This window comes from Ictidomys tridecemlineatus (assembly GCF_052094955.1).
Source record: "Ictidomys tridecemlineatus isolate mIctTri1 chromosome 1 unlocalized genomic scaffold, mIctTri1.hap1 SUPER_1_unloc_3, whole genome shotgun sequence".
Lineage (NCBI taxonomy): Eukaryota > Metazoa > Chordata > Mammalia > Rodentia > Sciuridae > Ictidomys > Ictidomys tridecemlineatus.
The window spans coordinates 83,493-110,605 of NW_027520944.1; the positions used below are offsets into that span (position 1 = coordinate 83,493).

The following is a 27,113-nucleotide window of genomic DNA, read 5'->3' on the forward strand; positions in this document are numbered from 1 at the left end:
TTCTAGCTCAGTTAAGAGTAAAAAGAAGAAACTGAGCGTTACACTGCCTTTTACATCTTCATACATCCTGGAACCATTCCCAATGAATGAACATGACTGGCTGTTGCTGCTGTTGCTCTGTTTAGCAATTTCCTATGATTTTGCTGGGGGTTGGGGGTAGTTCCACAGAGCTCTTCACAGGGCATGCTGGAAGTCCTAGAATTGAACAAGCTGACTGACCTGGGAACTATGTTTGTAATGGACCCTGGGCAGTGATGCATCAACTCGTAAACAAAGTTAAACTGAACCAAGTGATGGTATCCTCTGAATAGTCCTGTTACTACCTGTGAGCTTAGTGGGCTTTGCACATGCTGTGATGATCTGGGTGGCTGAAACTTTTGCTTTGCTTTAAATTCCCCAATTGTCATTCTCATGTTCATAGGTAAATGCTGAAACTGTCTGAAAATAATTCACAAAACTGTTAAATATCATAAAATTCTGCAACTGCTAGTTAATATACCATGTGGTTAGTAGAAAATGCTAAAAGGTGTGCTGCAGCACATGCAGATGTGTGCTTTCTCCTACAAGTGTCCCTTCCCTGTGTGCCACGTAGCCCTAAGTGTGAGTGTTCAGTTGTGCCAACTTAAAACTGAAGAACTGTATGAAGAAGTCACATCGGGTACAGCCTCAGCACCAGCTACAGCAGCAGGACCGTGATTCTTCTACTAATCGTTCCAGCTGCTGCTCTACTTGAGAGGGTGCTGCCAGCCTTGAGAAGTTAAGAGGAAAGCGAGACTTGCAGTGGGGTTTGAATGCCACTTTTAAAGTGCACAGGTCCTCTGATGGCCCTGGCTCTGCCCCTCAGCCCAGCTGCTGATTTGGAGGACAGACCCCATACACAGGGACACAGCCCCAATCAATTTGAAGCCTTGACTCTCGATTCTTTTGCCACAATTATTTCCCAAGTCCAAGAGAGTTCACTTGGCTCATTCACAGGGAGGTCAATGTGGCTGATGGCAACTGCCACATGAGAGGCAGAGGTGTCAGCTTCCCATGGCTCAGGGGATCACTGAGATGCCTGCAACCTGGACCCTCAGGGACTACCCAGAACCCAGATTTCTCACAGTGGTCCCCAACTCAGCAGCACACCTTTCACTGCCTTTTCCTCCCTTCCTGTCTCACTTTTCCTACTTCCTTGCACCTACTCTTTGAGTTTACTTTCAAAAATACTCTCCTTACACACATTTCTACCTCAGGTCTTATAAAGTATTTGCTCAGTAAAAGGTGACTCTGATGACTCAGTCGTAATCTCCAGGAAAATGTCTGGCTTGGTTTCCTCCACTGCATTTGTGGCTCTTTTGATTAGTAGATGTTATTTCTGAGCAGCATGCTCAGCTCTTGGAATATCATTTTCTTCATTTCTCAATTAAAAATAAGGACTTATACTACATGATGTTGTGAAGATAGAAAGAGGTGTATGATACATCTTCTGATATAGTAGATGATGTATGTATGTTATATTAAATTTTTAGTTTTTTGCTTTTTCACATTGTTATCAAACTTTGAACCAATGTTGCTAAATCAAATGGATATAAATGAAGAAAAATCAAATTCTGTCCCTATGTACCTTACAAAATAATCATAGATTGAAGGCAAGAAATAATTAAAATCAGAGCTAAAATCAATGAAATCGAAACAAAAGAAACAACTGAAAAAATTGACAAAACTAAAAGTTGGTTCTTTGAAAAAATAAATAAGATTGACAGACCCTTAGCCATGCTAATGAAGAGAAGAAGAGAGAGAACACAAATTACTAGCATACTGGACGAAAAAGGCAATATCACAACAGGCACTACAGAAATACATAAGATAATTAGAAATTATTTTGAAATGTTATACTCTAATAAAATAGAAGATAGTGAAGGCATCAATAAATTCATTAAGTCATATGATCTGCCCAGACTGAGTCAGGAAGATATATACAACATAAACAGACCAATATCAAGTGAGGAAATAGATGAAGCCATCAAAATATTACCAACCAAGAAAAGCCCAAAATGATATACAGCTGAGTTTTACAAGACCTTTAAAGAAGAACTAATACCAATACTCTACAATCTATTTCAGGAAATAGAACAAGAGGGAATACTTCCAAATTCATTCTACAAGGCCAATATCACCCTGATTCCAAAACCAGACAAAGACATCTCAAAGAAAGAAAATTTCAGACAAATATCTCTAATGAACATAGATGCGAAAATCCTCAATAAAATTCTGGTAAGTCTAATACAAAAATATATCAAAAAGATCGTGCACCATGATCAAGTGGGATTCATCCCAGGAATGCAAGGGTGGTTCAACATACAGAAATCAATAAATGTAATTCATCACATCAATAGACTTAAAGATAAGAACCATATGATCATCTTGATAGACACAGAAAAAGCATTTGACAAAATACAGTACCCCTTTATGTTTAAAACACTAGAAAAAATAGAGATAACAGGAACTTACCTCAACATTGTAAAGGCTATGTACGCTAAGCCTCAGGCCAACATCATTCTAAACGGAGAAGAACTGAAGGCATTCCCTCTAAAATCTGTAACAAGACAGGGATGCCCTCTCTAGTCACTTCTATTCAACATAGCTCTTGAGACACTGGCCAGAGCAATTAGATGAAAGAAATTAAAGGAATAACTTTAGGAAAAGAAGAACTTAAATTAGCACTATTTGCTGATGGTATGATTTACCTAGAAGACCCAAAAGACTCCACCAGGAAACTTCTAGAACTAGTAAATGAGTTCAGCAAAGTGGCAGGATATAAAATCAACACCCATAAATCAAAGGCATTTCTGTATATCAGTGACAAATCCTCTGAAAAGGAATTGAGGAAAACTACCCCATTTACAATATGCTCAAAAATAAAATAAAATACTTGGGAATCAACTTTAAAAAAAGAGGTAAAAGATCTATACAATGAAAACTACAGAACCCTAAAGACAGAAATAGAAGAAGTCCTTAGAAGATGGAAAGATCTACTTTGCTCATGGATAGGCAGAGTTAATATTATTAAAATGACCATACTACCAAAAGCACTATACAGATTTAATGCAATTCTGATCAAAATCCCAATGGCATTCCTCATAGAAATAGAAAAAGCAATCATGAAATTCATCTGGAAGAATAAGAGACCCAGAATAACTAAAGCAATTCTAAGCAGGAAGAGTGAAACAGGTGGTATCGCTATATCAAACCTTAAACTATACTGCAAAGCAATAGTAACAAAAAACAGCATGGTACTGGCACCAAAACAGGTTGGTAGACCAATGGAATAGAATAGAGGACACAGAGACTAACCCACAAAATTAAAACTATCTTATATTAGATAAAGGTGCCAAAAGCATGCACTGGAGAAAGGATAGCATCTTCAACAAATGGTGCTGGGAAAACTGGAAATCCATATGCAACAAAATGAAATTGAATCCCTTTCTCTCACCATGCACAAAAGTTAACTCAAAATAGATAGATCAAGGACCTAGGAATTAGACCAGAGACTCTGCATCTAATAGAAGAAAAAGTAGACCCTAATCTTCATCATGTGGATTTAGGCCCCAACTTCCTTAATAAGACTCCTATAGCACAAGAATTAAAACCAAGAATCAACAAATGGGATGGATTCAAACTAAAAAGTTTCTTCTCAGCAAAAGAAATAATCTGTGAGGTGAATAGAGAGCCTACATCCTGGGAACATATTTTTACCCCTCACACATCTAGGGTATATAAAGAGCTCAACAAGATAAGCACCAAAAAAACAAATAATCCAATCAATAAATGGGCTAAGGACCTGAACAGACACTTCTCAGGAAAGGATATACAATCAATCAACAAATATATGAAAAAATGCTCATCATCTCTAGCAATCAGAGAAATGCAAATAAAAACTACTCTAAGATACCATCTCACCCCAGTAAGAATGGCAGCCATTATGAAGACAACAACAACAAGTGTTGGCAAGGATGTGGGAAAAAAGGTACACTCATACACTGCTGGTGGGACTGAAAATTAGTGCAGCCAATATGGAAAGCAGTATGGAGATTTCTTGGAAAACTGGGAATGGAACCACCATTTGACCCAGCTAGTCCTTTTCTCAGACTATACCCAAAGGACCTAAAAACAACATACTACATGGACACAGCCATATCAATGTTTATAGCAGCACAATTCACAATAGCTAAACTGTGGAGCCAACCTAGATGTCCTTCAGTGGGTTAATGGATAAAAAAATGTGGCATTTATACACAATGGAATATTACTCAGCACTAAAAAATAACAAGATCATGGCATCTGCAGGGAAATGGATGGCATTAGAGCAGATTATGCTAAGTGAAATTAGCCAATCCCTAAAAAAACAAATGCTGAATGTCCTCTCTGATATAAGGGGGAGGACTCAAAATGGGATAGGGAGGAAGAGCATGAGAAGATTACTACTAAATAGGGAAGAGAGGTGGGAGGAAAAGAGAAGGAGAAGGGGAATTGCATGGAAAATGGAAGGAGACCCCTCATTGTTATACAGAATACATGTATGATGATGTGAGGGGAAAAAAATGTGTCACATTGGATTGGGTAGAGAGAAGTGATGGGAGGAGAGGGGAGGGGAAGAGCGGATAGGAAGGGCAGCAGAATAAAATAGACACTAGTATTGCTGTGTGTATATATGTGACTCTATGACTAATGTGATTCTACAACCTGTACACTCAGAAAAATGAGAAATTATACCCCATTTGATTAAAAAAAAGAACTCGATCTACTTTATTACTGCATAGGCAAGGTTTTTTTAATGATTTTTATTTATTTATTTATTTATTTATTTATTTTGCATTACAATTCTTAATGTACCATTGTATAATAATTTATCATCTCTCTGATTATATATAAGGTATGTATATCCTGTTACTGGGCAGATTGATCTGAGGGTCACATAACCCAATGAGCTAGCAACATGCTTAGGAGTGGCGACCCATGGATTAAAAGGTCAATGGCAGAAAAACAGCAGGAAAGGAACAGGCTGAGTACACAAGGGAAGCCAGGTTACCATGGTGATAAGGCTGAGCATGGTTAGTGTGCCAACTGCAACATCTGGGTTCAGAGTGCTGAACCCTAAGAGTTCCTAACATAGGCTGCTTTCCAACTTACGGGCCCAACAAGGTCATATCAACTTTTTAATTATGTGAATGTACATATTATTCACAAATGGAAAGAATGTGGTGAATATTATTTTTAAAGTTTCCATAGCTTTTCTGATCTTTGGTCTTGTGAGGCAGTATCATGAACTTTGAACTGGGAAGCAATACCCTAAGGCAGCAATATCCAACACAAATAAAATGGGAGGCACCAGTATTCGCATTAAAATACTAAAAGAAAAGATAAAGTTGATTGTAATAACAATACATCTAAAATATTATCATTATAGTATGTATCAATATGTAATTATTGTGAATTAAATATACTTTTGCTATAAATCTTCAAAGCTCACTCTATTTTAAGCCTCCTGCACATGTCAGATCAGAGCAGTCACATTTTAGCTTTGAAAGCTGACTCCTCCCCTGAACTCAGGGAAGTGCAGGACTTGAAGCTCCATTTCACAACACAGGTGATGAAACACTTTTACCTACCAATATTTCTCCTCAGGGTCAAGAACAGGGAGAGACAATGCCTTGACAGATGGCAGGGAACTCCACCAGGAAACCTCCAAAGGTATATCATTCTACCCATTTTCTGCTGGGCCAAGGCCCATCCCTCTTGCAGAGATGGGAGAGCAAACAAGGGAAGAGGAGGAATCTCATGTTTTAGATCTTCCCAAAGCCTTGACCTCCAGAATTTAAATAGATTAAAGCAAACTTATTTTGCAGTTCAGCCTTGGACTTAATTGTCAGGCTACCAATGTGTGTTTCTTCTGTAGCATGGGGTACTGTGTGAGCTTAAGCCAAATCACACGCATGCAGTTCTACATGTATGCCTGTATAACTCAACAGTATCTACCAAAAGATTAAACTTTAAATTATGGAAACAGGAAATTACCTTGGCAATGTGCTTTTACTGCTGCTTCCATCAAGAGACAGAGTCTGTTTACCAAACCTTATATCTGGGATGGCCTTATTTGCTACAACTCATACAAAGCTGTGATGACAAAAGTGTATCAGTATGGTACCAGGGCTCAAAAGGTCTTGAATGCTTTCTCTTTTTCTTTTAGAACCCTGCTATCCATGAGAATGAGCCCACATTGGCCTAGTAGAGGATGAGATATCAAAGGGAGGAGAATAGGTATCCCAGATGACAGCCAGATCACACTTTGAAGCTGAGCCATCTAGCCAGCTAACCACATACAGGAGGAGGAGCCCAGATGAGCTCAGTATAAATTGCTGACCACTGGTTATAAGCTAATATATTTTGGGATGACCTATCATCTAGTGATGGATAAACTAATAGTGATAGGCAGGATGCTAATATTCAGTGACATGTTGATTACAATTTGTCTGGCAAATAGTAGGTGCCTTATAGATTTTCTGTTCCCTCACATGTGGTATGAAATGGAGGTCAAGCCCTTCACCTCCCTGAGGTCAGGGAGTTATAGCTCAAAAAGTTGGAATGCAGCTGCTCGGCTGGACAGTGCTGGAGCCTTACAACAATGTGAGATTTGAAGACTTACTAGCAAGACTTAGTGTATAGATGTCACAATAATTTTATATTAATAACAATGATAATATTTTGGATTAAAATATGACAATTTCATCCTTTTGTGGTACTAGGGATTGAACTCAGCTGCACTCAACCACTGAGCCACATCCTCTACCCTATTTTGTATTTGATTTAGAAACAAGCTCTCAATGAGTTGCTTACTGCCTCACCATTGCTGAGGCTGGCTTTGAACTCGCAATCCTCCTGCGTCAGCCTCCTGGGCGGCTGGGATTACAGGCATGCGCCACCACACCTGGCAATCTTCTTAATTTTTAATATAAAAATCCAATAAAATTTTAAATTATTTGTATTGCACATAGTTTTCTTAAGTGACTGTTTCCTTCAAGTTCCTCCTCACAAGAATAGACACCAAAGTTACAGGAAATTTAAAAATTATTTTCATTGTACTCTGTCCATTTGTGATTAACATATACATACACATACAATTGATAAATGAATATGATCTTATATACAAGGTTAAAAATGCAAATGTACCTGCATAGTAGGGGGAATGGAAAGATCCAGCAAAGAATGTTATTTTGGCCTCATTCTGCTGAAGGTTATCCATTCACTCTCAAAAGAAGCCGGGGTCTCAAGCTCTATCCAATCAGGGACACGTGCATGAGGACTGTCCAATCAAGCACATTTCTAGAAAGGAGAAGGCAGGATTTCCTAACCTCCCGGATCTTGGTTCCCGGATTCCGCCATATTGGAATCCGTTCTTCCGCGTGGCAGGCCTCAGAGGCTCTGCCCGTCCCCAGTCGCCCTGTCATCCACCCCAAGTGCGTGAGCCTCCCCGGAAGCCGGATATGGTGAGTGTGCGGCGGAGTTCTGAGACCAGCGGCACCCGTCGGGAATCGCGCCGCTGGCTGTGGCGGGACCCGCCTTCTGCAGGCCGAGTCCTCCGGGACGGCCGGACATTGTTACCCGCGGCCATGGGTGGGCTGGGCGGCAGCCGCAACCCAGGGCTCCGGTCCCTCTCTGCGTGGCGACTTCGGCCCCGCTGGAGCCCTCTGTGCAGCTGGGAGTTGTCCTCTCAGGCTGTGGGGTGAGCTGGGCAGCAGCTTGAACCGCGGTCTCTGGTCCGGTCTCTGCGTGGAGACTTCAGCCCTGCTGGAGCCCTCCCAGGCGGATGTGAGCTTGCAGTCCCGTGTATCTCCCTCAATACACTGTGGGGAGGACAGGATGAGGGAGAATCTTCACTTTGTGTGTGGGTTCCTGTGTTAGAGGACCTATGGGACCTCTATGGTCCCTTCTTTCCCCCTGAGAGATCTTGCTTTTCTACAGAACTTGAAGATACTACCTCTGATATGTTGAATATCTTTAAATTTTTGTTTAATGAATTTGGGTTTTCTTTACTCTCGTTTTGTAAAATTTGCCTGTGCTTTTGCTTTTTTTATTTCTTTTTTTTTTTTAATTTAAAACATGCCCGTGTTTTTGTTTTTGAATCTGGTCAAGTTGCTTGTGAGCCTTGCTGTGTTACTGGTGCAGGCCTGGAACTTAATGATCCTCCTGGCTCAGCTTCCTCTAGTTGCTGGAATTACAGGGTAGGCCACCAGGCAACATTTTGCTTTTAAATCTGTGGAATTTTTGTATTATGATATAGGAACTATTATTATTATTATTATTTTGATTGGCAGTGCTGAGAAATATTGAGGTATAACAGAGAGCTACCCTTCCAGGACCTCTGAAATAAAATTGACTTCCGGATAAAATTCTCAAATGGATTAAGTGCAGATATGTTGTAAAGTAGGAGAGTGACTCTTAGGCCGGCAAGATTAAACTCTGCCACTAGATAAAGGGGATCTGTTTGAAAATCAAAGTATGTGGTACCAAAGTCGGAAAGTCTTAGAGGAAAATGTAACATTGCCCATCCCAACACATAGAAGAAGATGGGCTGGCTTAGTGAGTTCACCATCTGGAACTGAGGCAGGGGAAGGTGGACAGGCAGTACCTGACCATTGGATGCATTGTTCTAACTCAGCATATGTTTTAAACACCTTTATTTCGCTTATTTATTTTTATGTGGTACTGAGGATCGAACCCAGGATCTCGCATGTGCAAAGCGAGCGCTCTACCGCTGAGCCACAACCCCAGTCCTAACTCAGCATTTCTAAAATTGCAGGTAGAGTTGACTCTGGGGAGCTGATGATTACTTATAATTGAAATAGAGCACAATGCAAAATAATATATCAGAAAACTTCACACGTTGAAAGATAAGCTTTATTTTGTTTGAATGTCTTTGAAATTTTCAAGGATGTATAGGTGTGTACTAGGATGATATAAAATGTATTTCTTACCATAGGCTGCCTTCCAAAAATGCCTTGAGCCTCAAATTGCTACTAACTCATTTTCCTTATGAACTGCCTTCATTGTGTTGTCCCTTGTTTACAATACACACATCTGCCTACAAGAAGGAAAGGGCCAGTCTTAATGAGTCTCATTTCTTCCCATGCCTGTGTGTGTGTATTCGATATCTTCTTGTATGTCCTGTGCTGCAGTAGCCCACTGCTTCACAGCCCCAGGCCTAGAATAAAGATCTCAGCATCAGTGTATCTGCCCATATTATTCCGACAGAATTGGTGGGGGTGGAGTTACTATGAATTAAAAGTTGAAGATGGGTTGAACAAAGAGGAGACTAGGGTACCTAAAACTACAGAGGCAACTAAGGCCACTTCAGATGTCCAGCCAAAAGTGCTGGCTCCAACTATAGCAGCTTTTTGTTCTCTTTATTCCAGAACTTCCTATTTCATCGCCTTCCCCTCAACTCTGACTGTGCCTCTCCTTTCCTTCCCCTAAACCTTCCTAGCCCCTGCTTTGACCTCATGTGTGGTTCACATGCAGCATTGGAACTACAGGAATTGCAGGCTGGGATCCAAATTCTTCAGTCTATTCAGAGCCCAGATTCTGATTCTTCCTCCTCACTTTTGGGTTGTCAGACTGTCTCCCATCTCCTTTACTTCCACATTCAGTTTTTCTGCTTGTCATTATGTGGCCCCCAGGATGGTGATTTCAGGTAGAGTTAATGATCACCTTGGGGCAAATATTAAGAAGGCACTAAGCAGGTAAGAAGGAAATGATGATCAAGCAGAGGTTAGAGTTTCTCCACCTGTTTTTAAAAGGTTGAAGGGGGCACTTATGCTTTCTTATAAAATCACCTCTGTACAAATTGAAGTTGAATTTACAAGGCTCTTTTTCCTAATGCAACAGTACATTACAGATTAAAACCATTCTTTGCCAGTTTAATGACATCTGGCTTTATCTTTCACAGAGGATTATTTTATCACCTGTCTACAGGCTGAGAGAAGGGACTATTGGATTGCTTTGAGAATGCAGAGGTTTCCCGGTATGGGTACGACATTCATGCTAAGTATTGAAAATGTTATCATTTCACCCAGTCTCCACATCTCCAAGCTCCCTGAGAGTTTGGCAGGACCAGAGGACTAGCCATGTCCAATGAATCACTCCAAGGGAAGCAGGAAAGTACCAGTATCCAAGCTGGATCATGATTCATGTTATAGGCTGGGGCCTTCTGCAATACTTAGGAAGCACCAAGCACCCCCTTTCAAAACCTGATTCTTGTGGTCAAGTCAAGAAGGATTTCAGACATGTCACTCAGAGTAACAGGTATAAGTTTAATAAGGGTGGAAAAAAGTAAAGGACACACACTCAAGGGAGAAAGTTGGGTCCTCTCAGAAAGGAAAGGGACAGAGTGCCTCTCCTTCCCTCCAGTTTTATTGGGGGTTCCAGGAAGTTTCCAGAGAATCCTACCCACCCAGGTTTACCTCTTGACTTTTGACTAAGCAAGATGACAGCAGAGTTTCAAGTCCACACTGCCATGACAATTCTGGGTCACTTTGTCCTATGTTGACCGGTTCTGATCGGAACCTGTTCTTACAGATTTTATGGTTAAGGGCAATTATTCTTAGCTTCCTGAGTTCTGGGATCTGATCTGTGTGTAGGTCACAAAAGCCTCCCCCTTCAAGCTAACTTTTGTTATTTTCAGCATTTGGGGGCCTGCATATAAAAGGTAGTTTGCTGAGGAAGGTAATAATACTCTCAACTTGAGCCAGGCAGGGCTATAGTAAATTGCTTCAGAGGAAAGAAAGCATGTGGGCATCAGCACAGTGGACCCAGTTTATAGAATTAAGCCCTTAACTTCCTGTTCCCACTGCTCATGTTTGTCTGTTCCCTATCAACACCACTACCAGCATAGGTTCCTCTGTCACTCAGGGAAGCACCATATACCAAGTTGCTGTACCTGAGGAGTCAGTCTTCTGAAGCCACTAAGAGGGCATTATTTTTTAATGGATCAAATTGAGTAGGTCTTACAATTGCCTTAGCTTTGCAGAGCACATGGAAGAGAGCATGGAGACATGCTGATGTGACATGACGAAAGTGTTTGTTTCACAGAGATGAACACAAAAACTCACAGTACAGAGTTTTTGAGAGAAGGTTTAGGAGGGAATAATATACGCACAGAGTTAACTGACATGTATATACCCTGGGGTTTGAAGTAGATATGGTGTTCCACATGGGTTTTATGGGGAAGAACATGGTTATGCAAAGGATAACAGGGGTAACAACTGGGATGATCTCAGGCTTAGTGGAGCAGGGAAAGGCTCCAGGGTCTGGTAAGAAACACAAGTATGGCCCTCAGTCCCGATATGGTTCCGTCCTCTGCTCTCTTGTCTGGGTTTGCCTGTGTCCAATGAGCTCATCTGGTTTGGGATCTCTTAAATTTTCCCTGTGCAGGATATCAGAAGCAGTGTACGTGGCTGTCTTCTCCCCATGTCTCACTCTTTTGGGTCTTCCACCACCTACTCTATTCTGCAGTCCCAAGGTCCCCTCCCTTCCATCATTCTCCTGTGCATGGAGCTACCTTTTCCTAGTTCTGGCAAGCACTGGATGAGGACACGTTCCCTGGAGGCTCTGCCATGTATGTGGGGTTGAAAAAGCTCGCCTGTCTTCACACTTGAGGGCTCCCTCAAAACTTAGAGAAAGCAAACACAGGTCACCATAAGCTAGACCAATCTCTTCTACAGCCTCTGGAAAGAGTACAGTCGTGTTAACACTGATTTAGTGCAGCATCACTCATCCGGATGCACATCAGCCACCCCAACCAGAGCGTAAGTTTCTGTTACTTTAACCGTTGTGTTTGTGATGGTTTCTCTCAACAGCAGAAGGAAACCCAGCTTCCTTGCATCTTAAATCTGTGTGACCATTTGCATCATGCCAATGTAGCCAATATCAAGTGGTAGTGGTCAAAACTGCAAATCTGGAAAGCTATTCTGTCAGCAACAGCTTGACAAGGTGACCAATTCAGTCTGATTGTAGAAGTCACGTACTGTGATTCTTTCCTCCTTAGCAGCAACCTTGGAATGTAAGGTACCTGGTGTACTTTGTGGCTGCATGTGGAGATATTCTCTTTGTTTTAAAGTACTTCTGATAACTGTTGCCTAAACAGATCTTTTCTTCTAAAGCTAATAGGCATGCATTATTATCTTCAGTTAAACAATTCTGGTTTACATATGGGGAAGGCTATTACTATCAGAAATTTCATACTTACTCTTGGAATTCGTTTTGGGGATGGGGTGATCTTTATAGCTCCTGTCTTCTCTTGATAGTTGCACAGTTTGCTGCCTGGTTGTTCTGTCATCTCATGTGTCAGGTGAATGTGTCAGCCTTGGAGTCCTGTCCTCCCTTTTTCTGGCTTATAGGGGCTAGTGTCGGGCTGAGGTTCCCACCAGTATCTTGGAATTGGTTAAAGTAAGGGATGTTGTGATTTGCTTAGTTCTCTTGGTGTCTTAGTTTCATTTTTCCTCCAAAGAGACCTGAGGTAGAAGTGTGTATAAGGAGAGCTGAGAATGTAGCTCTGTGGTAGAGCTCCTCTAGGTACAATCCGTAGAATGAAAGGGAGGGGGAATTGGAAGAGAAGGAGAAAAAATGTAGAGAGAGATGAAAATACTTAAAAAACATAAGTGAACAGAACCCATCAACATATGATGATAAATATATACTGTCACCTAGTTTGTTTATCCCTGGAATATACGATGGATTAGTATCCAAAAATCATTTAATATAATAATCTATCAGTACAATTTTTAACATATCACCTCAGTAGAGGGAGACAACAGGATGACAAAATTCAAAACCTATCATGATGATTCAACAATGTAGGAAGAAAAGGTAACTACTCAAGCTGAAAATGACCTCATAAAATTCCATAATCAGTATTACACTTTATGGTGAAATCTTTATATTTTTTTTTAAATTGAAATTAATTAGAATTAGGGGCTGGGGATTTGGCTCAAGCGGTAGCATGCTCGCCTGGCATGCGTGCAGCCCGGGTTCGATCCTCAGCACCACATACAAAAACAAAGATGTTGTGTCCACTGAAAATTAAAAAATAAATATTAAAAATTTTCTCTCTCTCTTTAAAAAAAAAAGAAATTAATTAGAATTCAAGCCAAAGATCCAGCAAGTTTTTTTTTTTTTAAGTTGTAGATGGACGTAACTTTATTTTTACGTGGTGCTGAGAATCAAACTCAGTGCCTCACACCTGCTAGGCAAGCACTTTGCCACTGAGCCACAACCCCAGCCCCCTTTATATTTGTTTTCTAAGATTACAAAAGATAAACACATGCTCTCACATATCTGTTCTTAATTGTACTGGAGTAGTAGCCAGGACAAGAGGAAAATAATTCTAAGATATATAGACTGGAAGAAGAGTACTAGGATCACATATGTGCAGGTAACAAGTTTAACAAAGTAACAAGACACATAATCAATGTATGATATCAGTTGTTTCTGTACACAAATAAAGAACAACCCAAAAACTTAGTTTGGGAAATAATTCCAGTTATAATGATATCAAAAAGAAAATACTTAGGAATAATTTTTTTAAAAGATGTGAGAACTTGAACCTTGAATAATAGAACCTGTGGCTTGTGCTGAGAACACCTGGTATCCTCCCTGAGCTACCATGTCTTGCCTCTGAGGACTTCTTGTAGAGGGATGAGAGGGGTTGTATTGTTATCCTTTCTGTTATTACAAACTGGCTCAGGGTGAGGTCTGCACACATAAGTGTATTGCCATCTCCAATTCTGTCAATAGAAGAACCAGGCCCACTAAGTGAAGGAACAACATCCCATATCCCAGAGGTGCTGCCAACTCCCCTCACCAAATGCCATTTACCTGTTTAACAGATCCCCGGTACCATACCCGTAGATGCTTAAGAGAGAGATCCAGGATCCACAGCTCTGAGGAAGGAAGACGAGAATTTCAAAGTATGAGGACAGAAGCCTTTGAGAGGATCCAGGCTAGGTTCCCTAGATATATGGAAGAGTTGGGGTCATTTTAATCAAGGGAGACAGAAGCATGTGAACAATGCAATGCATATATAGGAAAAGAGCCAGCCAGGCTCTTATGCAAGAGTCAAGCCTCTCACACCCCTCCCACAAACCTCATTTCCCTTTCACTAAATACCACTCAATGCACACATCACCTCCGACTGCTCAAGCTGGGCATTTCCCTGCTTGAGGAGAAACTTCATTGTCAGTGAAACTCTGAGAAACCACATGTCCTTGCTTAGTTTGTAGCAGAAGCCACAGAAGGAATAGTTAGGGTAAATAATGTAGACACTGGAAGTTTAAACATGCATGTGGACTGTGGAACACAGCCATGTTACCCTGCCATTTATTCCATTATTTTCACAAGAGCAGTTTCTCTAACTGTATTATAATCCAAGGAAAACTCAAATTAGTGGGTTTGGTAGAGATTTGCCATTTTTTTGTTTGTTAGCAAATCTAACATTTTTTCCTGTTTTGGCATGCATCTGTAAAAAGTAAACATGGGTTCTGTGGTAGTGATACTAATATGAGTACTAAAACAAAGCTGGTTTTTAATGTCATTAAGTGTCTCAACATCCAGATTTCCTTATTACTATTGCAACATCCCAGGGTGTTAAACCAGATTTAATAAGGAATAATAATTCCACCTGGCTGTTACATGAATAATTGACCCTTCTTGGTTTATTAGGACCTGGTTTCCTACTAACAGGACACTATTGGGAAGATAACAAAACTTCCTGTTCCTAATGGAAGAGCTCAGAGTTTTGTAGGAAATACAGTGATATCTCTGGGAGAGGTCCAGGAGGGAGGAGGACTCTTCCAGGTTCCTTCTGTGTATGTGCAACTCCGTTCAGTCTACCATCTTCTGCACAGAAATTTTTTACTGTGTGGCTCTCCCTAGGATTCTCTGCAGACCAAATTGAATTCTGTGTCCCTGAAGATAAGTGAAAGTTGGAAGACAAGCCAGGGGCTTCGAGGAACCCTAGGGTTTTAGATAGCTGTCAGGAAGGATGACATTGGTGTGGGATCTTCAGGTCTGGGGATGATGAAGTTGCAGCTGCACATGTTTCAAGTTAGTGCTTTGCCAGTAAACAGTTCTGGGAGCATGCTTCCAGACATACAAAGTCTGGCTCAGAAGCTCTGGAATAGTGTGGTTGAGTCCAAGATGAGGATGATGATGGGGTTTTGAGCCTGAAAGGTGTGCAGTGTGAGTTCACATTCTAGCTCTACCACTGCAGGGTCTTCTCATAACCTGACTGACACTCAGTTCACCCATATGTAAGATGAGTGTATTTTTATTACTATTGAATGCCACTGAATTCCCAGAGAAGCAGTTGTAAAGTGTCCTAAGCAAAGTTAGTATTTGTGGGAGTTTTATTGTTGTTTTTGTACTAGGGATCAAACCCAGGGCCTCGTATATACCAGGCAAACACTCTATCACTGAACTATATCCCAGCCCATCATGTGATTATTATTAATGTCTCTGGCAAGAAAATTTTGAATCTAATCCCGCATTTCATAGCCTGCCTAGCACTCCTGGTGTGAGTTTAGGGAGTTCATAGAAGACCTCGTTTCCAGGAACAGGGAGTTCTACAAGGCATATTGGGGTACTGGATGGTGGCCCTGTTTTTCTTTGGAACAAAGTAGTCCTTATGTAGTATGAGGTAGGAGGCTTCATGAATAGAAATTCCACCCTAAAGAATATCCTTGCAATTTGAATCCTCTCTCTAGCAGCCCAGGCAAAGGAGATTAAGAAAAGAGAAGGTCCTGCTTTGATGTGGACCAAATAATTATTGATACTACCACCTAGTGTGAATAAGATTTGAGCAATACCACCTCATCCAGAGGCTATCAGAGACAGGATGCTATTTGGAAGTTCTGGATAACTTTCAGAAGAGCAATTTAAGGTGGGCTGTGACCATTAGGAAAGGCCTAGCAAATATTGCTTATTCTTGGGACAGTGAGGGTATGCCTGGGGTGGAGGGACAGCCTGTCCTGTTTGGCAAATCCTATCTACATTGCTCCATAACACTTCTTTAACTGTACTCTGTCCTCTTTATGTACAGAATTAAGTTCCCAAACCTCATCTTCACCACATTGTTCTCTAGACGTAATGGTGTTCCCTATATCCTGGTGGTTCTTCCTAGTAATTCAGGAAGTTTGCCAGCATCTTGCTGGCTGATGAGAAAGGTAGAGAAAGTTGGATTTGTGGTAGTAAGTGAACAGTACCAGGTCTTATGTTTTGTAGGCGTCGGGCATCTTGGCTTTTTGACTAGTGTTACCTATTTTGCCACGATGAAGTAAAATCTGTTGTTTTTGAGATCAGTTTCAACAGTCAATTTAAAACAAATTTTATTTTAGAAGATTTTTGCTTTGAACATGCTTATCCTTTTAATCCCAGTGGTTTTCTGTGAATTGTATGAACCCAAGGAGATAATACAGATTTTTTTTAACTTAATGTCTATAATCTGTTCTTGAAATTCATGAGTGCTACAGCCAATAGGGGCCTATTTTTTTCATTATTTAAAATGGGAAATTAAGCACAATTGCTTTTACTTCTAGTTTCTTAAAACAGTACACTAGCAACACATAAGTGATAAGATCACAATATAAAAATGTAGACATGATTGCCAGTTTCTCTGTTTGATTCCCATGACCTCAGTGCCTAAGTCTTGCTGAGGTCTCTCTGGTTAATATTTATTGTGCTTATGAAATCACTCATGTGTGATTGTGAAGTTCTTTTGATTATTTTTGGCATATCATTAAATTATTTCTCACTGCTCTACCAGTATGTTAAAAACATTGAATACTATAAGATCACAGGTATCTGTTCGTTACATAATGTATCACCAAAATTTTTCTGGGCTTAAAAAAAAGGAAGCATGTCATTTGTTCATGATTCTGTGCATCAGCATTTTGTGCTGGATGCATCTGGGCAATGCCTTTGCTGGTGTTGACTGGGATTCCTAATAAAGCATTAGTCATCTTGTCCCTTAAACGACTGGCTCCTTGAAGATGGCTTTACTCTCGTCTGCTGGTTTGTGCTGGCCATATGTATCCAACAGTTTAGCTCTAGGCACCTTCACAAAATGTCAGGCAGGATTCTAAGAAGGCAAATTCTTTTTCAAAAAGAATTTTTATCACATTTATTATTGTCCCATTGGCCAGAGCAACTGAAATGGTGAAGCCCAGAGTCATTGTGGAAGGGTTAGGGTTAATATGGAGATGAAGATGCACAGAGACACACCCTAGAGAGTGGTACTCAAAAGTGTACTATAGCAGATGTACAGTATTCCCATGCTGTCTTGCGGAAGAGACAATAGGTTGTAAGATGCATGCTTTCTATGAAATTTAAATATGTAAAATCAAGAGATGTTCTAACAGAAACACTAATACAGAGTGCTACATTATCCATCTGTATTATTGGGAAAACAGTTAACACTGCCTAAGTTTTGTTGTATAACTTAAATTTTAGTGATTACATAGTGTTTCTTTAGTTTCATTAAACAATCATCCTTAAAATTTTACATTATTTCTTCATGTTAACATTATTACTAAATCAATGGCAAATAAGTATTTTCATTAACCTAAGGATAAATTGTATGTTTAATCTCTACCAATGAAAGAATTGCTAGTGTTCCTTTAACAAGATATTTTCAATAATTCTCACATATAAGGGACTACATTCATAAAAGGAAGCTTTCTTGTTATTGGTTTTTAGCTTTTTTTTTTTTTTCTTTTCCACCAGCTACTGTGTAGAGATCTTTGTACAACAGAACCTAGGAACAAGGCACACCAACTCTCTTGATTCCTTCCATTCACCTTGTCTTCCAACTGTAATTCCATAGTCTCCTATCTGTCTCCAGGAACAAAGAAAATGAATACCACTGTGGTAAGTTATATTCCTCAGCTTGTTTTAGTGTATTTTAAAAGCTTTTACTCCTTAATTCAAATGGGATTAGAATCAAATAAATTTAACATCACAAAGAAGATAAAAGTTGATATGTTGATAGAGCCAGATTATAAAACCTTAGAGCCATCTGAACTTCATGCAACTTGGTTTCTGATCTTTCTGATACCATGACCAAAAGACCTATTTTATATGGCTGGAATTGACACTAAGAGGAGAACACGGTAAGTTCTCCTGGCATATGTAATCTAAAACAGAGGCTTGCATAGATGTTGTGGACAGTGCTTCACTGCCAGACTGCAGAGTCACAGCATTCTGCTGTATTAGAGAATCTAGTGTTAGAGAATCTAGTGCTGAAACAAATCAATTAAAACAGTTTTCTGGAGTTGCTAAAACCATGTGGTCCCACATAGCTTTGGAAGACCTGGAATACACGTGTGGAGGACAGAGTCTGGTACAGGGCTTTAAATAACTGCCAGTATGTTGCTACATTGTCTGTGTATGTAAATCATAATGCAGAGTGTCCAAAGTTGTCTTTTCTGATAAATGTGTCTAGTGCTCATTTGCACTCTAACCTACCCTTCCTTAGTCTTAGTTCAGTTTTTCAAAAGTTCACCAGGAACTTAAATGGTAGTCAACTCCAAAGCTGTTCTTGTATCTGCCTTATTCAAGTCTTCTGTCATGACCTTACTCGTGCTTTTTTCTTCTTTTCCCTGAATTCTATTTTTTTCTCATTAACAAAGATTATCGAGGTGTTTTGTCCTGTTCCTCATTCATCTACTCTGCCATTCTTGTCTTATTGAGCCCTGTGGTATTAGAAGTACCAGGGTACCTCAAGGAATCAGACACATACTCAGAAGTAGCTGGGCAAGGCAAACTTTACTTCTGCAGAAGTGTGTGCTACTGAACAAAGTCCAAGAAGCAAGCACAACTTGGTGGGCAGTCCACCTGTTTTTATCCCTAATGCAGTACTGCCCCTTGCTCTGGCAGGAGGAGCTCGGGGTCATGATCTATGCAATTGTGGTTAATTTTAAAATTGGGGAAGGTAAAGAGAAGGGCTAAGTTAAAATGGCTATGATTGGATACAGATTGGGAAGCTCCAGGTATTTAGATAGATAGGCTACAAGTTGCCTTTCTTATACCAGTTTACATTTAAGGCTAAATACTGTATTCTAAAAATGGACCCCTGGACTCGTATTTTGCACACTGGTTTTGAGACTCCTACATATTTCTCGTTGCGTGGACCTCTTCCCCAGCCTTTAAAGCAATGGTTCACTTACTTGAGGGCCCCTCAGGCTCTATGAATCTTAAGTGAAACCACATCCTCCATTCTTTCCTTCTATATGGTATTTCCATCAGCTACACCTGAAACATCAAAGGGAACTTTGCCCTGGTTCCTCCCGCCCCTCTCTGGTCTTGGAGTCATCAGTTGTCAAATCCAACTGTTTTTGTTTCTTGTTAAATTTTTATCTTAGTGCCTGTAGTGCACTAAATTAGGCCTAAATAGGAGATATTAGTCTAAACAGATATAGTAGTAGCCTTTTTTACACTGGAAATGTCACTGTTATGAAGACATGAATAGGTGTGTTTGCTTAGAGACGAGGTTGGACTCTCCTGGTCTGTGCTAATAGCAAGCAGGTGTGGTGAGGCCTAGGAGTATGCACTTAGTGGGTACAGTTTCAGTGAGAGTCGAGAGAAAGATACACAGAGAATATTCAGGGAGCAGTTCTTAATAATACCTTCCTTTTGTTTTTATATCATTATTGTTTTTCTGGTTTTAGGGATTAAACCCAGGATCTCAGACATTCTGGAAAAGCTTTCTATCACTGAGCTACAATCCAGCCCTTTTTAAAAATTTTATTTTGAGACAGGGTCTCCCTAAATTCTCAGACTGACCTTGAACTTGGCAATCTTCTGCCCAGGCTTCTGAGCAAATAGGATTTGAGGTAATGTGTCTCCACATTCAGCTAATTTTTTCAGCTTTTATCATGGAAAGAATCTTGCTTTACATTAAATGCCTTGTCTACATCTGTTGATGATCATATGGTTTGTCTTTCATTCTATTGATGTTATATATCACACTCATTGATTTGCATATATTGGACCATACTGAATTCCTGAGTGTAATCTCACTTGATAATGGTGAGTCATCTTTTGTTTGTTTATTTTGTGGTGCTGGGGTTTGAACCCAGGGCCTTGTGCATTCGAGGCAGGCACTTTACCAACTGAGCTATATCCTCAGCTAGTGAGTCATCTTTTAATGGGCTTTTGGATTATGGCTGCTAGTATTTTGTGAAGGATTTGTTTATTAAGGATATTGGTTTGTAGTTTTTATGGTTTGTGAGCTCATGCACACAGTTAAGTTTTGCTGTGCTTAGCAAAACAAGGAGTTCTGTGAGAAAGTATGAACTCTTTGAACTGTGTCCTTGTTGCTGTCTTAAGATAGGAAAAAAAAAATGTTCTGCCAAGTGTAAAATTTATATATATGTGTGTGTTTGCCTAGAAATAACTAATCACAAATTAATTGATAAAAAATATGGAACACTATGATCATAAACAAAGTTTTCCTAAAAATGTTTATCCATGCTTATAAGGATTAAGCTGAAAAAAGGATGTTTTTTCTTTCCCTTTGTTTTAATTAACAATGCTGTATATAAAAAAAAGTAAAGACAGTATTCATTTTCTACTAAATACATATGTGTACATGTGTCTTTCTTAAGCATCTCTGCTGTACCAAAAATTACAAATTGTCAACGAGTCTGACAGTGGTTGTGTCCTCATCTAGTTTTGGTGTTCTCTCCAGGTATGCTGGTCTTATAGAATATGCTTAGAAGAATTCCTCCTGGTTTTATTTTGAGAAAAATGTAAGGAAAGTGATATTAGTTCTTGAAAGTCAGTGCTGAAGCTATCTGATCCCGAGCTCTTCTTTGATGAGAGACTTCACTGATTCAGTCTCATTACTTGTTATTGGTCTGTTTAGGTTTTGTGTTTTTCCTGATTTAGTCTTGGTAAGATGTACGTGTCTAGGATTTTGTCTGTTTCTTCTAGGCCATCATATTTTTAGTGTATAATTATTTTTAATAATCTCTGGTGATCTTTTGTGTTTCTGCATTGTCAGTTGTAATGGTCCCTTTTTACCTCTGATCTTATTTGTGTCATCCTTCTTTTTTCCTTAGTCTATGGGATTGACAATGTTGTTTATCTTCTCAAAGAACAAGTCTTTGTTTCATTTGTTTTTTATATATTTTTTTCTTTCTACTTCCTTGAGATACAATGATAAGTTGTTTAGTTGAGGTCTTTCCACTTTTTGCCGTGGGCATTGATTGCTATAAACTTCCCTCAGTACTGCTTTTCTTGTACCCCATAGATTTTTGTATGTTGTATCTCCATTTTCATTTGTTTCTAGAAATTTAAATTTCTTCTTGAGCTAATGTTTGTTCTGAAGTAAGTTGTATAATTTCCATGTATTTGCATAGCATTCCAAGTTTTTCTTATAGTTTATAGTTTTATTACATTGTGGTTACTTGGTATAATTCTAGTGTTAAAAAAATGTGCTGAGACTTGTTTTGTGGACTTTGATGTAATTGGTCCTTGAAAATGTTCCAGTGCACTGCTGCAGCTGTTGAGAGAAATGATCTATAGATGCCTGGTGTGTGCATTTGGGTCTGCACATTATGCAGGCACCACCTGAAGTTATAAGCTTTAGCAATACAGACCCTTTCTCTTACATCCCTGTGGACAGTGATAGACGGAAGTTTTGCAGAGGGCAGAGCTTTGGGCACTGTGCCTGGTGGTACATTTTGCTTGAAAGGAAATAAGGCTAGTGTGCTGCTATATATCACTAGCTGCAGCTAGTGGTTTGGTTGCATGATCAGGGACTTGGAAGCAACATGTGTTAGTCATCTATTTGTCACTGTGACAGAATACATGAGAAAGCCAACAGAAAGACTAAGAAAAAATAAAGGGTTAGGGTTAGGGTTAGAGGTTTCACTCCAAGCTCAGCTGGTTCCCTCATTTCTGAGCATGAGGTGATGTGGTACATTATGGTACAAAAGTGTGGTAGAGCAAATCTGCTCACCCCATGGCATCTGGGAGACAGTGAGAGAGGACAGGGCAAGTTAAAGTCCCCAAGGGTACATCCCCAAGGACCCATTTCCTTAAGCCAAGCCCCACCCACCTCCTATACTTTACACAATTTATGTTTACATTGGACCACTTCCAGCATGGAAGGGTCAGCACTTGGTCAATATGCTGGGTATGGATTCTGTATATAACACTCTGCCAAACTACCATCGGTGGACTTAGCAAATGCTCACAGTTATGGTTTATTGTTATGAAAGGATCCACTAAAATTGACGAGACCAGCACATATAACAAGTTCCAAGAGTCCTTTTGCATGAGCTTCAGATTATTTTCTGTCAGTGGAAGCCTGTTGTCTTTGGCTGTTTCTCCAAACAACAGTGTCCTGTAACAGCCATGGGATAATAACAAGAAGGCCATCTTACCCAGGCCCATTTCAAAGTCTTTTTAGGATTCAATCACATTAACACCTTAGTCTCCAGTACATTCAGAGTTCAAGCTGATATCACATGACTCAAGGCCTGTCCCCACAGATCACATTGTATGCTTAGACTGTGTGTCCAAAGGCTTAAGGTGAACAAACATTCATACCAGCCAAGATACTCAGGGACAGAGAGAAATTCCCCGGTTCTGGGCAAAGGCAGAACCTTTCTTTGGGAACCGTTCTTCACTATATAGTTTGTGACCTGTAGACAGGGATTCTTGGTTCAGCAGATTCTCAATTTTCATCACATTTGGAAAATGTTTCCTGTGGTTGGATCCATGGGTGCAAGGCACACAGACACAGAAAACTCCCTCTCTGAAGGTAGAACCATGAGGTTGGTCATGTTCTCCCTACTTCATAGACTGTGACCTTTTTAAGCTGTTGGAATTTTGTTAATTCTTTTAGGTGAAAAAAATGCATTGCAGTGTATTTTTAATTTGTGTTTTCAATTTTTGTCAGAATTTGAGCATGTCTTCATACTTTCAAAACTTCATATCTGTGGAGGGTGGGGAGTGCCATGTCAGTTTGGGCTCCTTACTTTTCATTGAAATGCTCACTCTTTCTCTGTTTTTTACTATGAACATAATACTAATTACGGGAAAGGTAGGTTTTATGTGATGTGGCTTGTTTTTCTTTTGGCTTTGCTGTTTGTTTTTCCTTTTGTCATAAGAAGAAATGTTTTTACATTTATACTCAGGTTTCTCAGTTTTTAGTTGTATGCTGATAAAATATCCTTTCCTAACTGAAGATAAAAAGCAGAGTCGTTTCATCATGTAATTCTTTTACTTTTTTATGCACTTACTAAATAAAGGTACCACTTATTAAAGTGCTTATCTGTTCATCCCATGGATTCCCTTTGAGTTTGGGTTGTCATCCATACACTAGAATGGTCTTCTCTAATTGTTGCTTTTTTTATGGGTTTTTAGAATATCAGGGGCAGTGACCTAGGTTGTGTTTTGGTAATCGCAAATTATCGAAGGATCACACATTTCCTGTGTGCATCAAATCTCTGTGGCTATGACAGCTCGACAGAATGGTGTTTCTGGAGCATTCTGACCATAGTAACTGGAAGAAAAGGAGCAATGAATTAAACACCAGCTTTTACTGCTCATCAGAAGTGACAGTTTTTCTCAAAAACTGCAATGAAAAACATATGGGCTGGCATCACAACATCTGGAATTCCTCTCTTTACACGTTTTTCACTTCCTCTTTTTGTCACAGACACCCCTGCAGTCCCAACTGTTCAGCACTTTGCACTGAAAGTCCAGGATCTCTGACTGAGGCCATGTCACCCAAATGTGAGCTATCATGTTCCAGGGACTTGTGACCTAAAAAGAAAAGTTGCAATCTACTCTGTACCTAGTATACGAAGGTGGTGGGTCGGCAGGACAACAATAAACTGGAGGGGGGAACCACTAGAGACATCTCCATTGCGTTTGAAACCCTGGGTTCAGTCCCCTCTACCAGGAGTGGACACCTTACTTCATGAGGCCTGGATTCTGCACCCAGGGACTCCCAGACACTCTTCTTCATGGCAGCTCTCTCTGCTTCTATTATTCTTCTGTCACCCAGTTTGGTCTGTCTTGATGAGTGCCTTTAAATCTGTTATGTTCAAAGGTAGGGTGCCTTTTAGTTTTTGGTTTGGTTTTAGTTTTTTGTTATTGGTTGGTAGGGGGTTGGAACCCAGGGGCACTTTAACACTGAGCTATATCCCGGGTCTTTTTATTTTTTATTTTGAGACAGGGTCTCACTGAATTGCTAAGGATAGTCTAGAACTTCTGATCCTCTTGCCTCAGCCTCCAAGTCACTGGAATTACAGGTGTGCACTTCTGCACCCAGCTCGGGTGCCCTTTAGACATACTTGCTGTTCATATCATTAAAAAGCCTTTTGGGGGGCTGGGGATATAGCTCAAGTGGTGGCGTGCTCACCTGGCATGCGTGAAGCACTGGGTTCGATCTTCAGCATCACATAGAAATAAAGACATTGTGTCCACCTAAAGCTAAAAAATTTTTAAAAATTTAAAAAATTTTTAAAAAGCCTTTTTGCCTTAACCCGCCATCAATTTTTCTTCAGTTTGATTGGTTTGGTGGTAGTTTTATTTTTTGGTACTGGGGATTGAACCTGGGGTGCTTTACCACTGAGCTGCCTCCCCCACCCTTTTAAATTTTGAGATAGGGTTTTCATAAGTTGCCTAGACTGGCCTTGAACTTGCATCCTCCTGCCTCAGCTATACCTCGGAGTAACTGGGGCCAAATACATGCTCTACCATGCCAGGTTGGTTGACTGTTTTTATGATGTTATGACTCTTAGAAAGCATAGATAGATTTATGTCTTTATCATTTCACCTATTTCTGGGTGTTTGTTTGTTTGTTTTTGAGATTTGGCTTTGTGGGGTTTTTCCCCCAACGTTAATGTGTTTTTTTCAGCCTCAGTTTTCCTAGGAGGACTTCATTCTAAATCTGTTCCATTTTATCTCTGGAGGTAAATTTAATCTATTCATAGGTCTTAACAATGTCATAAAATAATTTTTTACTTATCATGAAGAGATTTGTTACATTTTGAAGGCATTTGTGTATGTTTTTCTGTGAGAACTATTAGAGACAACCTTAAAAGTTTTTTATATAGTAAAATAAGAAATGAAAAACACTTTCAGAGTTTTGGAATCTTACATGTCCTCATATTTCTAATAGTTCCTTATTCTTTTTTATTCCTGCCTTTTCTGTGGTTTTTTCTTTCATGAATTCCACATTATGGTATTTTCCTAAATAATGAAAGTAACTGAAATATACTGCTATCATTCTACTTTTCAGCCTATTTTCCTTGAGCTGTAGGTAAACACATGACTTAGTAATATATTGCATAGTTGCTGTCATTCTAAGTAAGTTCATGAGTGACAGCTGCTTAAGTAGCACTGTGGGTAGGTAGTGAGCCACTTGGTACTGTTTTAGACCCTTCAGTTAGCTTTAAGAAAGCATGGATCACCAGCTTTGTCTTGGTCATTGTCATTGTTCATGGTGTTGGTTTTGTTTTGTAATGGTGTTAATATTTCTAGGTAGATTAGAAGCAAATATTTCTTTTTGACTTATAGTTCCTATGCTTGAAGGGTCAGAGAAGTATTTGTTGCTCTTTGCTTCAGAGTACCAGAGAGAGGATTATTTGTTTTTGTAGCATTATTAGCCCTCAGGAAAGAGGGAGATAGTAGAGACCTGTGTGTGGCTCCTACAACTTCTGAGATCACATTTCACCTCATCCAAATGCCTTTGATCAGCTAAAAGCAAGTGAGGAAATACAAGCCTGCTTGAATTTCACTGCAAGAGGGTACTTAAACTTTTTTCAAGGAAAGGTATAACAATGCAATGGATGAAGTGTGTCGCCAAGGAATTTATATGATGAAGCCTACTCCTAAAGCCTAATGTTACTTCATTTGGAGATGAGGCTTTTAGGAGGTAACTGTGGCTTAATGAGGCCATCAGTGCTGGCCCTAACCTCATAGGACTGGTGACCTCCACTGTGTGAAGATACATCAAGAAGGTAGCTGTGTAAGCCAGGGAGTGGATAGGGATACCTTCTCAGGACTAAACACTGGCCCTTGGATCCTAGGCTTCCTGAGGGTGAAATTACTCAGAGAACCTAAGAGAGGGTTAAGGAAAAGATAAAGACATTAACAGCAGCAAGACCTCAGGGACAGCTGAAGCCACCTGAATGGGTAAAATGGCTCAGAGAGAAACTGAGAGACTGAAAGAAGAATGGAAACCTGATGGAACCCAAGGGAACATGAACAGCAAGGAAGGGAGAAAAACATGCCATGAAAGCTGAAGATTTATAAATATATATTCTGGGAATTAAGAAAAGGTCAATATTAAGAAGTCAATTAAGGGCTGGGGATGTGGCTCAAGCAGTAGCACGCTCGCCTGGCATGCATGCGGCCCGGGTTCGATCCTCAGCACCACATATAAACAAAGATGTGACCGCCAATAACTAAAAAATAAATATTAAGATTCTCTCTCTGTCTCTCTCTCTCTGTCTCTCTCTTAAAAAAAAAAAGAAGTCAATTAATGTATTTTATTGTATTCATCATTCTATAGAAAAAAATCCTATGATCCACATAGATATGCAGAAGGTATCCAAAAAATAAGACCCTCAATAACAGAACTCAGGACATTCTTTTTAAATTGATAAATGTAAATCTCCAGGCCTAAAAGGCAGCATGACCAGGGAAGCAAGAAAGGGTGAAGTTGCTGCTTCACTATGACTATTTTCCACTGTAGGAAAAGTACTGATTAATTTAAATGAAAAGAGAAACTCAAAAATGAGAAAGATTATGATGATACCCTTGTAATTTATACCTAAAAACAAAAAAGAGTATCCTCAAAACTATTCCAGTAAGAACATTCAATAAATTAACATTCAACAAGATAATAACAACAACAACAAAAGAATAGGAACTGGGATCAGATAATCAGATAGCTTGGTTTGGGGAGATGGGATCAGGTAACCATGTAGCTTGTTGGAAATCTTAAGCAAAATTTTGAAACATTCAGTAGGAATTCTGGCATAAATCTTTTATTTATT

At 39.7% G+C, this 27,113-nt stretch overlaps 1 protein-coding gene across 7 annotated transcripts in view; it reads left to right on the forward strand.

Moving 5' to 3' along the window:
* Positions 1-7,381: 7,381 nt before the first annotated feature.
* Positions 7,382-27,113, forward strand: part of LOC106145533 (uncharacterized) — a 37,904-nt gene continuing 18,172 nt past the window's right edge. Inside the window, exons 1-2 of one of the 7 annotated variants that reach the window (XM_078035575.1) lie at positions 7,384-7,526; positions 17,815-17,958. In XM_078035575.1, the coding sequence (XP_077891701.1) occupies positions 17,944-17,958 (15 nt within the window). In that variant the 5' untranslated portion in view covers positions 7,384-7,526; positions 17,815-17,943. Of the gene's footprint in view, positions 7,527-7,707; positions 7,849-8,172; positions 8,262-8,816; positions 8,840-11,694; positions 11,844-17,814; positions 17,959-27,113 lie in introns of those variants that run through there. The other 6 variants (XM_078035576.1, XM_078035577.1, XM_078035579.1 and 3 more) reach the window with 6 other exon arrangements.